Below are 14,634 nucleotides of genomic sequence, written 5' to 3'. Positions count from 1 at the left end.
CCATTCTGACCGTGCGCATCAGGTGAACTGCCCACCGCACGGCGTGTGGGTATTTTCCACTAAACCGTCTCTTTCTGGACTGGGATCTGGAAGGCGCTCTTCATCTGCGAAGGACAGACATTCTCTGCCATCGGTCTTACTAATACTATTAGCTGCCTTTTTGCTGGTAAGCTTTTAGACAGCCCACCATTTATCTTGTTTAGGTCGTAACATAAAATAGTTCCCTTGCTCTCCCTGAGTCAGTCAACTCTCAAGCGCCTCCTCTGGACCCAATGCTGAAACTTTCCAACTTTACTGAAAAAAACAAAAGAGGTTCAGTAACGTGTTCAAGGTCAGTCAGCAGCAGGGGCCTTGGCAAGTACTGGGTGAATGAATGACGGGTACACCGAGAGCCACACGGTTTTACTCATCCCCAGCAAGTGGCAACGCAACCCTGTCTTTCGTGTCACTGGCCAGGGCTCACCCCTTATCTCAGTGGATGCTTAAGATGCAGCGCCTACCCCGAGGCACACCTGTTTAAAGTCGCTCTGCAAGCAGAGCACCGGAAGGAAATACACCTGGCTCATGGCCTTTAAATTAACCAACTTGGTGGAGCTCCCATCAAGGCTCAGCAGAACACGAATCTGACTAGGATCTATGAGGACAGAGGTTCGATCCCAGGCCTCGCTTAGTGGGTTAAGCATCTGGCGTTGCCGTGAGCTGTAGTGCAGGTCTCAGATGCAGCTTGGATCTGGTGTGGCTGTGGCTGAGGTGTAGGCCGGCAGCTACAGCCCTGGCTTGACCCCTAGCCTGGGAACTTCCATATGCCACGGTGTGGCCCTTAAAAAGAAAAAAAAGAAAAAAAAAATCAATAAACCAACTTGGTACCCTTCCTTCTAGACCAGTGAACCATGTCATGTCACTTCACTTCTGTCTGGAAAGAAAACTGCTTTCCTCTTTTTTACTAACAGGGGACACAAGCCTCCAAAATTCTCAAAGGATTAGTACACCTAGTCTATTAACACCCAAAGTGTGGTCCCTGGACCAGCAGCCTGGGCGCCCCCTGGGGGCTTGATAGAATCAGGATCTCAGCCATACCCCAGAACCATTGAATCCGAATCTGCATTTTTCACAAGCTCCCCCAGGGAATTCTTACATACATTTGAAATTGAGAAACATTTATTTTAAATGAAATATAAAGTTTTTGCAACCACCTCCTAACAAAGCCATACACTCACTCTAAATAGTGAAGAAAAAAGATGAGAGAACTCGCGCTCACCACAAGCTGTGCAGCAGTTTGTTCATAAATCTTGATTTGTTCCCCCCCCAACCCTCGCCATACTATAAGGAACACGGAGAACTCGAATATCAGCTGTCATCTGTCTAGGGCTGACCAGAACCTGTCACTATGATACAAAGAGAATACATTTAACTTGGAACAAGCCACTTAAATGTTTCACCAAGAAAAACCCTGGCTGGGGTTCCACTGTATGGAACAGTGGGTTAATAACCCAGTGTTGCCACAGCTGTGGCACAGGTTGCAGAGGTGGCTCAAATTTGATCCCAGGCCCAAGAATTTCCATACACTCTGGGTATGGTCAAAAAAGGAAAAAGTGGAGTTCCTATCGTGGTTCAGTGGAAATGAATCCGACCAGCATCCATGAGGACAAAGGTTCGGTGCCTGGCCTCGATCAGCGAGTTAAGGATCCGAGAGCCGTGGTGTAGGTCGCAGGCGCGGCTCTGATCTTGCGTGGCTGTGGCTGTGGCATAGGCCGGCAGCTACAGCTCCGATTAGACCCCTAGCCTGGGAACCTCCATATGCCGCAGGTGCGACCCCAATAACTCGGGGGAAAAAAAAGAAGAAAAGGGGAAAAAGGAAGGAAGGAGGGAGGGAGGAAGAGAACCCCTGGCGGGCTGAAGGCTAGGAAGGAGCTGTTCACAGAACAAAGAGGACAAACACACCAGCAGCAATTGGCGCATCACTGTCAGTCAACTGTACATCAATAAATAAAAAAAGAATAAAAACAGCCTGTCTGCCTAGCAATCCTTTCCGAAAAACACCGTGACTAGTACTTCAAGTTTCCAACTCTCGCAGTGGAACATTTGCCTTCCCTGCGACGCCGGGCAGCGGTGTGAATGGGAAGAAGGTTGGCATCTACGTTAACCCCGTGATGCTCCAGCCGCCCCTTGGGGCGGATTTATCACCTTAATTGAGCCGATGGGGGCGCTGAGGCTCAAAGAGCCTGAGTGACGGACCCAAAGGCCACTCTTGGGTCTGCTTGGCAGGAAGACCCTTGGGAGCGGGCTTTGGCCAAGCCATTGGGGTGCCTGCGCTCCACCCGAGCACCCACGAGGCTGGGTGGCGGGACGGAGCTGTCTCCCCCAGACAAGGACTTAAGGAAAAAAAAAAAAAGGCTTTAATGAGGTATGATGTACATACCGTGAAATCCACCGCATGGTTCTAAGATGCTGAAGAATGGGAACATTCATGGAAATAAAGACGCTCTTTCCTCTGGAAGGAGAGCCAGAGAGGCGGAGAGCCCGGGCAAGCAGGGCTCCAGGGAGCCCCCCGAGGGGGGAACGCCTACCTTGGATCCCATAGAGCCGGTTGAGGCGCGACCGCCGGGCCTCGTCGGTGTAGGGGACCGCGAGCCACGGCATCTCACTGAAGTACTGTTTGAACGAGTCCTCCGACCTACGAGACACACGTGGGGAGACAAAGCTGTTACCCCCAGGGCGCCACCGCTGGGGCCTCCCCACCTTCCAGCAAGTCGTGCCTGGGGCCCGACATGCAGGGCTTCTCATCATCCTGCTCCCCGGACACCAGGCTGGGGTTTCGGGGGACAGGATCTACCCACTCGGGCGGAATCCCCCAAAAGCAAAACGCCACACAGCAGGTGGACGCCAAACTGAAAAGCCAGGCCACGGCAGCAGCCCATGGCTCTGTGTCGTCCTTCTTCAAATCCGGCTTCACGTTCCAGTTTGCAGCATGAACTGTTTTTCCTTTTGTTCTTTTTCTTTCTTTCTTTTTTCCTTAGGGCCGCACCTGCGGCATAAGGACATTCCCAGGCTAGGGGGTGAGTCAGAGGTGTAGCTGCTGGCCGACACCACAGCCACAGCAACACCCAATCCGAGCCACAGCCTCATGGATACCAGTCAGGCTCATTACTGCTGAGCCACAACAGAAACTCCCAACAGTCTTCTTTTGGAAGGAGCCGAGATGCTCAGACCCTGCATCCCTCGTGCTACTTCCCATCTGTGCACATAACGGGGAGGGGTATAGGGCCACATCCCCTTTTTAAAAAATTACTCAATGAATTTTACTACATTTACAGGGGTACAACAACCATCACGACCAAATGTTATAGCATTTCTGTTCCAAACCCTCAGGGCCTCCCCCAAGCCCCCAACCTGTCTCCTTTGGAAACCACAAGTTTTTCAAAGTCTGTGAGCCAGTATCTGTTCTGCAAAGAAGTTCACTGTGTCCTTTTTTTAGATTCCACATGTCAGTGAGAGCATTCGATGCGGGTGGCTCATTGTCTGACTGACTTCACGTGGCATGATAATTTCTGGGCAGGACCACACTCTGAACCAAGCATATGCCTACGCCTCCACAGGTAAGAAACTCTAGCAATGAGAAACTGAATGGAGGGGCAGAAAGCAGACCAGGGGAGCCGTGGGACTGGGGTTTGGGGGTGAGGAGTGACTGGGAAGAGGCACGAGGGATCCTTTTCATTGACGGAATGTTCTCTATCTGAATTGTGATGGGGACACAGGTACACACATTAGGCAAAATTCATTCCCCTGTACACCTAAAATGAAAGCATTTTATTGTATATAAATTATGCCTCAATACAGTTGATGTTTTTTTTTTTTTTGGCCACACCTGCATCATGGAAGTTCCTGGGCCAGGGAAGGAATCCAAGCCACAACTGTGACCTAGGCCCCAGCTGCAGCAAATGCTAGATCCTTTAACCTGCTGTGCCGGGCCAGGGATGGAACCTGCACCTCTGCAGCGACCTAAGCTGCTGTAGTCAGATCCTTAACCCACTGCACCACAACGGGAACTCCTAAACTGATGTTCTTTCAAGTTTAAAAAAAGTGATTCCTAGAGTTCCCTGGTGGCTTAGCGGATTAAGGATCCGGAGTTGTCACTGATGTGAGAGTTCGAACCCTGGCCCCAGAACTTCTGCATGCCGTGGGTTCAGGAAAAAAACGGGGGGGAGGCTTCCTTCCTGTGGCACAACTTCAAGCTTGTTCACTCACATGCACAGATTGGGGAGGCAGCTGGGGAACAGCAGGATGGGCCCACGGGCCAATAACCGAGCACACAACGTGCAGATGTCAAGGATACGACAGCATGTACAACGCCCCCAGTGTGCAGGCATCCTGAGACCCTCCTGTGAGCAGGAATGTAGGAGGCAGGATGCCTGGTGGCTCGGTCTGCACTGGGGCTGGAGTTTTGAAATGAAGGAAGGTCACCGATGAGTAAAGTCAGCAAGAGGGCAAGAAGCAGAGGAAATTGAGGCTAAAAGGCCCTGCCGTGCTCCAGGAAGAATGTCTGCCCTTCTTGTTCTCCGCAGAGCCCTCCCATAAAGCACGTGGCCGGAGCGAAGAAAAATGAGTGCACAGCCAGTGGAGACAGATGTCACATTCCATTAGTCCCTGGCTCTCTTCTTTCCATCCTCCCCACTCTGCATCCTTCCGCCACAATCCAAAAAGCTGACCTGATCAGAAAAATGCATCCTAATCTCAAATGCCCCAGGCCGGAGCTGGGATATTTACAGCAAGAACAGGTTTTTCTCGGCTCCCCTTCAGACAATTGCAGGAGTAAATATGAAATGCATCTGCTGGTCTGCTAACAATCCCACACATCTTCCTGAACCCCCATCCCCAAGCTCGGCACTCAAGGGGCGAGAGGAGGGAGGCCCCGCCCCCTCCCAGGTGCGTGTTACCTGTCTGCACTAACAAAGATGATCTCGAACTTCTGGCCCGCCTCCTTGATCTTGCGGTAGGACTCCACCAGGACCCGGGTGAGGCTTCGGCAGGGCGGACACTGAAAGACACGAGTGGGATCCTGCAGCGCCACGCCGTGCCTTCTCCTTCCCATTTCCCAGCCACCTGCCAGCAGAGGCCAGGTCAGCGATACCCAAGCGGGGCTGGGATCGCATCTGCGGTTTATGGAGGAGGCAGAAACAAAGGTGCCTCCCAGGATGGTGAGCAACCAGCACACGGGCAGAGGGCGCCAGGGGGCAGCCGTCCATTGAACCCCTTGCCCTGGAGGCACCATCAGAAGCCTCATCGGAATGGGAGGACGACCGCAGAGGCCAGTCCGAAGAAGCCCCGGTGGCTGGTTGCTATTATCATTCACTCACAAGCATCTGTGGCCTGCCAGCAGTGCAGCGGGCACAGGAGGAGGAGGCAAGGGCACCAGCAAAGGATGCCCATACAGTCGCACCTGCAGAGGCCAACCCCAGCTGGTCTCAGTGGCGATGGTGACATCACTGCTCCCCTCTGTCCAGACTGAAGACGGACCAGACACTCACCCAGTGTGCGGAGAAGTAAACTCCCACGTGAGAGCCCTCCAGGCTGCTGCTCTCCAGAGCTGGCCCGTTATTCCTAAGCAAGGGGCCCGCAATGACTTCCCTGAAGGGCTTAGGTCCCCAAGGGAATTCCAAACCTGCAACAGACAACGGATGGTGAGAATGTTAAGACTCTTCCTTGTGGTCTCCCGGATCCAAGAGGCCCACCTCAGGGCCACGTGACAACTTTATCACTCAAGAATATTTAACGCATTCATAGGACCTGCCCCGAAGCAGGAATAAAAGCAGGACTCAACCTGTGCAGGGTCCTACCTACACGCAAGGCAGCGGTTCCCGAGCCTGGATGACCACAGGACCCAGCTCCTGGGGAGGGGGTGGGCCATGCTTCTGAAAAGGACAGAAGCCCAGGTCCCCCGCCACCCCCCACCCTCATCTCAGGATCCAGAAGTAAGGCTAAAGACACGTGTCCAAAACAAAGCAAAGGGCTCCCCCAGGGGCAGTGATGAGGGGGTAGCTGGGGGATCACTGCCCAACCATCTTCAGTTCCAGCCCGGGACTCCCAGGGGCTCTCGACTCGGCATTTTACAGTCAGCTGGGGAATTTTGAAATATGATGCTCGTGGGCCCCAGCGCTAGAGATTCTGATTCAGCTGGGCTGGGTTGGGGCCCAGGGAACTAAGCGAGATGAGCATTTCAGTCTAGCAAAAGGAAAGAGTAAAACTGCTCAACCCAGATGGTCAACATTCTGATGACATATAGGCCCCAGGCAGGAAGAGCAAGGATAGGCTCCCCGCTCAGCGGAGCAGTGCTTTCTCAGCGGGTGGTCCAGGGACCACTGCCTCAAAATCGCCTGGGGTGGGTGGAGCGGGAGGGAGCAGCACAGCCTGGCTGAACAAGCAGGTGGCCAAGCCCACCCTGAAACAGACGGGATCCAAAAATCTCTGGGGCTGGGGGTGGGGAAGCTGCGTTTTTAACAAGCTCCAGAGTGTGGTGGGTGTGAGTATGTGTTTACATTTCAGAAGGTAAAGACTTGGGGAGGTCCCGCTGTGGCTCAGTGGGTTAAAAGGCCAACTGCAGCATCTCGGGTTGCTGAAGAGGTGCGTTCAGTCCCTGAACCGGTGCATTGGGTTCAAGGATCTGGTGTAGGTCGCAGCTGAGGATTGGATTCAATCCCTGCCTGGGGAACTTCCAAACGCCATGGGTGTGGCAATAACGAATGAATGAATGAATGAATGAATAAAAAATCACTTGGTTCTACCTGCCCTGATTTCTAATGAGAGCACTTCTTTGAAGCAGGTGAAATTTTTCCTGGGAAAATTTGTGACCAGAGTCGAATCTTCTAACTGGAACAATAAAGTGAGGGATGGAGGATCATTTGTTTGTTTTGTTTTGTTTTGTTTTGGTCTTTTTGCCTTTTCTAGGGCCACTCCTGCAGCATATGGAGGTTCCCAGGCTAGGGGTCTAATCGGAGCTGTAGCCGCCGGCCTACGCCAGAGCCACAGCAACTTGGGATCCGAGCTGCGTCTGCGACCTGCACCACAGCTCACGGCAACGCCAGATCCTTAACCCACTGAGCGAGGGCAGGGATCGAACTCGCAACCTCATGGTTCCTAGTTGGATTCGTTAACCGCTGCCCCATGATGGGAACTCCTGTTTGTTTTTTTAAAGGGTCACACCTACGGCATATGGAGGTTCCCAGGCTAGGGGTCTAATCGGAGCTATAGCTGCTGGCCTACACCACAGCCACAGGAATGCAGGATCCGAGTGGCGTCTGCGACCTACACCACAGCTCACGGCAATGCCGGATACTTAACCCACAAAGCGAGGCTGGGGATTAAACTTGCAACCTCATGGTTCCTAATCAGATTCGTTTCCACTGCGCCACAATGGGAACTCCAAGGGACGGAGGATCTTAAAACCCTTCATAACTCCAGTGCACAGGGGGAGAGGAACAGGCCCTGGACAGCCTCCCGAGCAGGGTGATGAGAGCTGCTCGGGCACAACCATCCAGCCGCTGGTCAGCGACACAAAGGCTGTAGAGCCCGGGCAGCACCAAGCAACCAGGGGCCTGTGCTGCTGGGCCAGGAGAGCAACACAGAGCCCGAGACTTTGCTACAGTGACATCTTTTTTTTTTTTTTTTTTTTTTTTTGTCTTTTTAGGGTGACACCTGCAGAATATGGAGGGTCCCAGGCTCGGGGTCAAATTGGAGCTGCAGCTGCTGGCCTACACCACAGCCACAGCAACACAGGATCCAAGCAGCATTTGTGACTATACTGCAACTTGCGGCAACACCGGATCCTGAACCCACTGAGTGAGGCCAAGAATGGAACCGGTGTCCTAATGGATACTAGTCAGGTTCTTAACCTGCTGAGCCACAGTGGGAACTCTTTTTTTTTTTTTTTTGGTTTTTCTAAGGCCTCTCCTGCGGCATATGGAGATTCCCAGGCTAGGGGTCTAATCGGAGTTGTAGCCACTGGCCTACGCCAGAGTCACAGCAACTTGGGATCCAAGCCGTGTCTGCAACCTACACCACAGCTCACGGCAATGCCAGACCCTTAACCCACTGAGCGAGGCCAGGGATCGAACCCTCAACCTCATGGTTCCTAGTCGGATGCGCTAACAACTGAACCACGACGGGAACTCCGCACAATGGGAACTCTCATATAGTGATATCCTAACGAGAAAAAAAACCCAAACCACTGAGCCTGACTCTGATTGTGGGGGTGACAGCTGCCTCCAAAACAGCTCTAAGAGTCTGCGTCTGGGCTCAAGCTTCTTCTCAAGGGCCTCCTCAGCTCTCAGAGCTGAACTTCCTTTTTCAGATTCCATCTCCTTTGGCCCATGAATTAAAGCCCCCAAGAGGGACATTCTGATCTCTGTAAAAATCTTAACCGTGACCTAGAGAATACCATCATTTCATCAAGACAATATTCTCTCGCCAAATAAACCCACACTCCTGTACTTCCTTTATACGCTCCTGACCAACAGGGAGGAGGGCAGGGGACAGGGCTGGGAGCGCGGGCGGACCCCCCCTGCCCGCCCCCCCCACCCCGCCCCAGGTCTTACCTTCCGGGTCATCGCGGATCACCAGCAGCCCGTTCCTGCACACGACCTTGCCAGTGGTGGCGTCTAAGAATATGAGTGATGGAATGTTGGAAATGCGGTATTTGTTCCAAAGTTTGAGCTACAAGAAGAAAAGTACGAGAAGGTGATTAAGTCCAAACCGGATTAATCGCAGCGTTCTTTTGAGTCCCCTGGGCCTGAGGGGCAGACGGGCTGGAAAACACTAAAGTACAGATAAATGAATGACTGATGGAAATCAGGGCTGCTTGGGCTTGTAGCGTCCCCTTGTCCCTGCGGGCTGAGAGAGTCGAGGGGACCCCGAGTCTGTGTCATCCCAGGCTCAGGCCGGGGCAGTGGCCGACACAGGACCACGCTAGTCCTAAGTGAGTTTTCTTTCCTACCTCCCCCACTGGCAGGGTCTCTAAGAAGCATGAAGATGAAGATGGATCAGGCATCTGTCAAACACAATCGGACCTCCACCGGGTGGTTAAGGCAGGAAGGGAGGCTTTGTCTTGGTGCCTCTCCACCCTAACAGCAGGCTGGTGCTCTGCCATGTCCCCTTGGCCCCAAGAGAGAAGGGACACGAGTATCCAACAGAAGACCCAGAGTTAAACATCATGGAGCTCCTACTGTGGCGCAACGGCACTGGGATCGGCGGTATCTTTGCAGCACCAGGATCCCTGGCCCGGCACAGGGGGTTGAAGGATCTGGCGTTGCCACAGCTGTTGGGTAGTTTGCAGCTGCAGCTCGGATCTGATCCCTGGCTGGGAACTCCATATGCTGCGCAGTGGCCAAAAGAGAAAAAAAAAAAAAAAAAAAAATCTGTCCCTCCCCCAACTTCACCAGGTCCCTGCACTGGGAATGTCGGTGGTCCCTGGAAGCATGTGCCACTCAGGCTGCAAACACTAGGGCAGCGCCATCATCAGCCATCCCCACCTTCAGCTCCCTGGGTCGCTCAGAACAATCCCGTCCTTGGCAGGTTCCTGCGGTTAGCTGTGCCATCTGTCAAAGAGCCAAGGTCTAAGAGGGCCGAGCCTGAGAAAGTGTGACTGCTAAGCCCAGGTCGAGGAGCCGAGTGTGTGCCGGCTCCTTTATCAGCTCATGGCCGTCTGGGTGACGGACACTGCTCAGATGGACCACCGGCTGCTCCAGAACTTAACTGCCAAGCCCAGAAAGTGACATAATGCAATGCAATCCTGAACTACCGGCAGCGAAACCCGGCAAAGAAAGAAACAAGGGGCAGGAACCGCAGGATGGCCCCCCGGTTATTCAGCTGCGAGCCTGCCTTCCAGCGGGCCTGGGGCCCAGACAGAAGGGTTGGCCATGGCCAAGGGTGCTGGCAGAATAGGGAACGGAGGTGTGGAAGGAAACAGGCAACAGGAGTCTGACGGCGAACAGTGGAGGGAAAGGCGTGTATGGCTGTGACTATTGTTTTAATTCGGTCCCCGGCAGCCAGGGAGTCAGGCAGCGTATCCGCCAAGAAATGTGGGGCTTCCCCTGAACTATGGAGACCTGGGTCCTGGCAGGAAGGGTTGTGAGGTCAGCCCCGCGGCCCCCCACCCCGCCGCCCACCAACCGGATGGGCCCCTCCTAACACCGCATGTTGCTCCCAGCTCCACTGCTCCAATGGGCTCCCCAAACCAGCCCAGGCCCTCAGATCAAGAGTGACTTTGCACATACAGCTTGCAGTGACCGATTCTGCATCATTCGAGAGAAACTCGAGACAGGATTCAGATTAAACATTCTTAAGAGGTTCACCAATACAACAAGTCTATCCTGCCGCTGGGATTAGTTTTACACGTTTGCTGGTGCCAGGATCCAGCCAGGTTAATTTAAAAAAAAAGAAAGAAAGAAAAAAAAAGAGTGTGAGGGGATTAAGAATATTGGATTTTTTTTTCCCTTTTCATCCTTTTTTTAGGGCTGCACCCTCGGCATATGGAGGTTCCCAGGCTAGGGGTGGAATCGAAGCTGTAGCTGCTGGCCTCCGCTAGAGCCACAGCAACGCCTGATCCAAGCTGCGTCTGCGACCTGCACCACAGCTCACGGCAATGCTAGATCCTTAACCCACTGAGTGAGGCCAGGGATCAAACCCCCAACCTCATGGTTCCTGGTCAGATTCATTTCTGATGTGCCACAACGGGAACTCCTGGATTTTTTTTTTATTTTTTATTTATTTTTTTATTTTTTGTCTTTTTGTCTTTTGTTGTTGTTGTTGTTGCTATTTCTTGGGCCGCTCCCGCGGCATATGGAGGTTCCCAGGCTAGGGGTCTAATCGGAGCTGTAGCCACTGGCCTACGCCAGAGCCACAGCAACGCAGGATCCGAGCCACGTCTGCAACCTACACCACAGCTCACGGCAACACCGGATCGTTAACCCACTGAGCAAGGGCAGGGACCGAACCCGCAACCTCATGGTTCCTAGTCGGATTCGTTAACCACTGCGCCACGACAGGAACTCCTGGATTTTTTTTTTAATTTAAAAAGTAATTATTGGAATCCCTATTGTGGCTCAGCAGAAACGAACCTGACTAGTATCCATGAGGATGAGGGTTCGATCCCTGGCGTCACTTGGCGGGTTAAGGATCTGGTGTCGCCATGAGCTATTGGCATAGGCTGCACACTTGGCTCAGATCCCACGTTGCTGTGGCTGGGGTGTAGTGTAGGTTGGCAGCTGTAGCAGCTCTGATTCGACCCCTAGCCTGGGAACTTCCATATTCTGCAGGTGCGGCCCTAAAAAGAAAAAAGAAAAAAGTAGTAATTATTGGGGCAGAGTAACTATTGGAAAAAATGGAAATACAGCAATCCACTGAGATAAAAATCACCCATGACTCACCACTTATGAAAGCACAGACAATTTTGTTTCCACAGCAGCCAACGAGCACACTCATTCCTCGCGTTCTCACCAGCATTATCACTACTGTTAGTTTTCCCAATTTGATCGGAAAAAAGAGACACCTCACTCCTGTTGCTTATCTTTCTTTCACTTGCTGATGTTTAGGAGACATACCGATAACGCCCTGTTATAAATACACTGTTTTTCCCCAAATGCTTTTCACAAGTGCTAAGTGCTGGAAGGCATTCAACAGACGTTAACTGAGCACCTATTATGCGCTGGCCCCGGTCTAAGCACAAGGGATACAAGAAAGAACCAGGCAGAGGGAGTTGCACGCCTTTGAGGAGCTTCTATTCTAGCAGGAGAGGCACACAATGTAAGCGGGAACATACAGAGAAAAATAATTTCAGGCACTAAGAAGTAACAAACGGAAGACAGAGCAGGGTAAGAGCAAAGGCGCGCCGGGGAGAGGGGTCCCCGTTTTAGCATGTGCCCTGGGAAGGCAACTCTGAAGAAATGGCATTGGAGCACAGACCCCAATGTTGGCATGAAGCAAGTCACTTGCACATGGGGAGACCACCTGAGGCCCAGGGAACCTGTGGAGAGGCCAGGAGGCTGAAAGGGGAAGGTTAGAGGGGACACGGCCGGACGGTCAGGGAGGGGGGCCAGGATGAGGTGGGAAAGGCACTCGTGGACCGGATCTTTAAGGTCCAGTCGAATGGTAAAAAATAATGAAATTTTATTCTAAGCATACAGTCGGCCCTCTGTATCCACAAGTCCCAAATCTGCGGATTCAACCAAGCGCAGATCAAAAGTATTTGGGGAAGAAAATCCAGAAAGATCCAAAAAGCAAAGCTTGAATTTGCCAAGTACAGGCAACTATTTGCATGGCGTTTACACTGTATGTACAACTACTTACATGTACAACGTCTTAGGCATTACACAATCTAGAGAGGATTTAAGATATGCGGGAGGGGAGTTCCTGTCATGGCGCAGGGGAAACGAATCCGACTAGGAACCATGAGGTTGTGGGTTCGATCCTGGCCTCGCTCCGTTGGTTAAGCATCCAGTGTTGCCGTGAGCTGTGGTGTCAGTTGCAGACGCGGTTTGGATCCAGCATTGCCGTGGCTTTGGTGTAGGCCGGCAGCTACATCTCCGATTTGACCCCTAGCCTGGGAACCTCCATAAACCACAGTGCGGCCCTTAAAAAAAAAAAAAAAAGAAAGAAAGAAAAATATATAAGCGAGGATGTGTGTTGGTTACATGCAATACTGTGCTATTTTCTATAAGGGACTTGAGCATCTGTGGATTTTCATTTGTGTGGGGAGCCTGGAGCCAGTCCCAGTGGATACCGAAGGCCAAGTATACCAGGCAGCTGCTGAGGGTGAGCAGGGAGCGGGGCAGTCTGATCGACCTTTTTAAAGGGCACATGGGCTGCTGTGAAGGAACGGGCTGCAGCAGTGGAGAGGATGTGAGCTGGAGCAGGAGAGAAAGTGAGGACATGGTGGCACATTTGGAAGACAGTCAACAGGGTAGGTGGACCAATGGCCGTGGGCAAAGTGTGAGAAGGAGAAAGATCAACGAGGCACCATGCTGTGGTTTGCACGAGTGAGCCAAGCGTGTCGAGGGGTCCCATGAACCATGAGGAGCAGAGGAGGAGGAGGAAGAAGTCTGAGAGGGAAAATCAAGAGGGGACAGGTGCCCATCAGACATGCAAGTGGAGGTTTCAAGCAGACACGTGGTTGACAAATCTGAACTGGGGGTTGGAGGATGTGAGATTGAAATCAGGGATCCTCGGTGCCTGGATGCTGTCAGCGGTCGTCCAAGGAGAGGACGAGGCTACAGAGGAAAGGAGACATCAGGGAGAGCCAGGGACCACCCACCGGGCTGAGGAGTGACAAGTGACATTGGAAAATAAGGAAATTCTGGGGTCTCAACAGGCAGGTGAGGGAAGCGTTCTGGAGAGGAGGGAGCAGGCCACTGCATCGAATGATGCTGACGCTGGATAAGAGGAGGACAGAGACCGGACCAGGGGCTGTGGCACCAAAGGTCACCTGTGACCTTGATGGGGGTTGGGAGGAGTCAGTGCGGTGGCGAAGCTGACAGGTACACTGGGAAGAGGGACGGATGGGCAGGATTGTCCGGCACACTCGCCTCTAGTGGGCCTGGGCCTCAGCCAAATCCGAGCCCTCTCGCCAACATGTGAAACATCCCGAGGAAAATAACAGAAAAGAGAAAGGGTGCACAAAAAGGAGAAAACGGCAGGTAAGTGGCTGAGGCAGTGCCTACCGGCAATTCTCTTTAAGCGTTCTGCTGTAGGAGTTTCCGTTGTGGCTCAGCAGTAATGAACCTGACTAGTAGCGCATGAGAATGCGGGTTCATGGAGTTCCCATCGTGGTGCAGTGGTTAACGAATCCGACTAGGAACCACGACGTTGCAGGTTCAATCCCTGGCCTTGCTCAGTGGGTTAAGGATCCGGCGTTGCTGTGAGCTGTGGTGGAGGCCGCAGATGTGGCTCGAATCCTGCGTTGCTGTGGCTGTGGTGTAGGACGGCAGCTGTAGCTCCGATTGGACCCCTAGCCTGGGAACCTCCATATGCCATGGGTGTGGCTCAAGAAAAAGGCAAAAAAAAAAAAAGAAAAAGAAGAATTTGGTTTCAATTCTTGGCCTCACTCAGTGGGTTAAGGATCTGGCATTGTCGTGAGCTGTGGCTGTGGCATAGCTCGGCAGCTGAAACTCCCATTTAACCCCTAGCCTGGGAACTTTCATATGCTGCAGGTGCAGCCACCCCCTCCCCCCCAAAAAAGTTTTGCTGTAAACTCTTACTTTAAGAAGGGATAAACAGCAAGGTCTACTCTACAGCACAGGGAACTAGATCCCATCTCCTGGGACAGACCCTGATGAAAAAGAATATAAACAAAGAATGTATATACATGTATGACTGAGTCACTTTGCTGTACACCAGAAAATGGCAAAACATTGGAAACTGACTATACTTTAATAAAAAAAATTTTTTTTTTTTGGTCTTTTCTAGGGCCACTCCCGTGGCATATGGAGGTTCCCAAGCTTGGGGTCCAATCGGAGCTGTAGCCACCAGCCTATGCCCGAGCCACAGCAACGCCAGATCTGAGCCTCGTCTGCGACCAACACCACAGCTCACGGCAACACCGGATCTTTAACCCACTGAGTGAGGCCAGAGATAGAACCCTCAACCTCA

The 14,634-nt window shown here is 52.4% G+C and overlaps 1 protein-coding gene across 1 annotated transcript in view; it reads right to left on the bottom strand.

The window, feature by feature from the left end:
* The window catches only part of NXN (nucleoredoxin), a 167,468-nt gene that overhangs the window by 16,076 nt on the left and 136,758 nt on the right, over positions 1-14,634 (bottom strand). Inside the window, exons 2-5 of the mRNA XM_021067528.2 lie at positions 8,589-8,706; positions 5,526-5,659; positions 4,935-5,035; positions 2,568-2,674 (exon numbers count right to left, since the gene is read on the bottom strand). Of these exons, the coding sequence (XP_020923187.2) occupies positions 2,568-2,674; positions 4,935-5,035; positions 5,526-5,659; positions 8,589-8,706 (460 nt within the window). The remainder of the gene's footprint in view (positions 1-2,567; positions 2,675-4,934; positions 5,036-5,525; positions 5,660-8,588; positions 8,707-14,634) is intronic.

Source organism: Sus scrofa, chromosome 12 (assembly GCF_054392235.1).
Source record: "Sus scrofa isolate SSC_HxYL_T2T_F1_AM1 chromosome 12, Sscrofa_HxYL_maternal_Yorkshire_Landrace_v2.0, whole genome shotgun sequence".
NCBI lineage: Eukaryota > Metazoa > Chordata > Mammalia > Artiodactyla > Suidae > Sus > Sus scrofa.
This window is presented reverse-complemented; position numbering and strand designations above follow the sequence as displayed.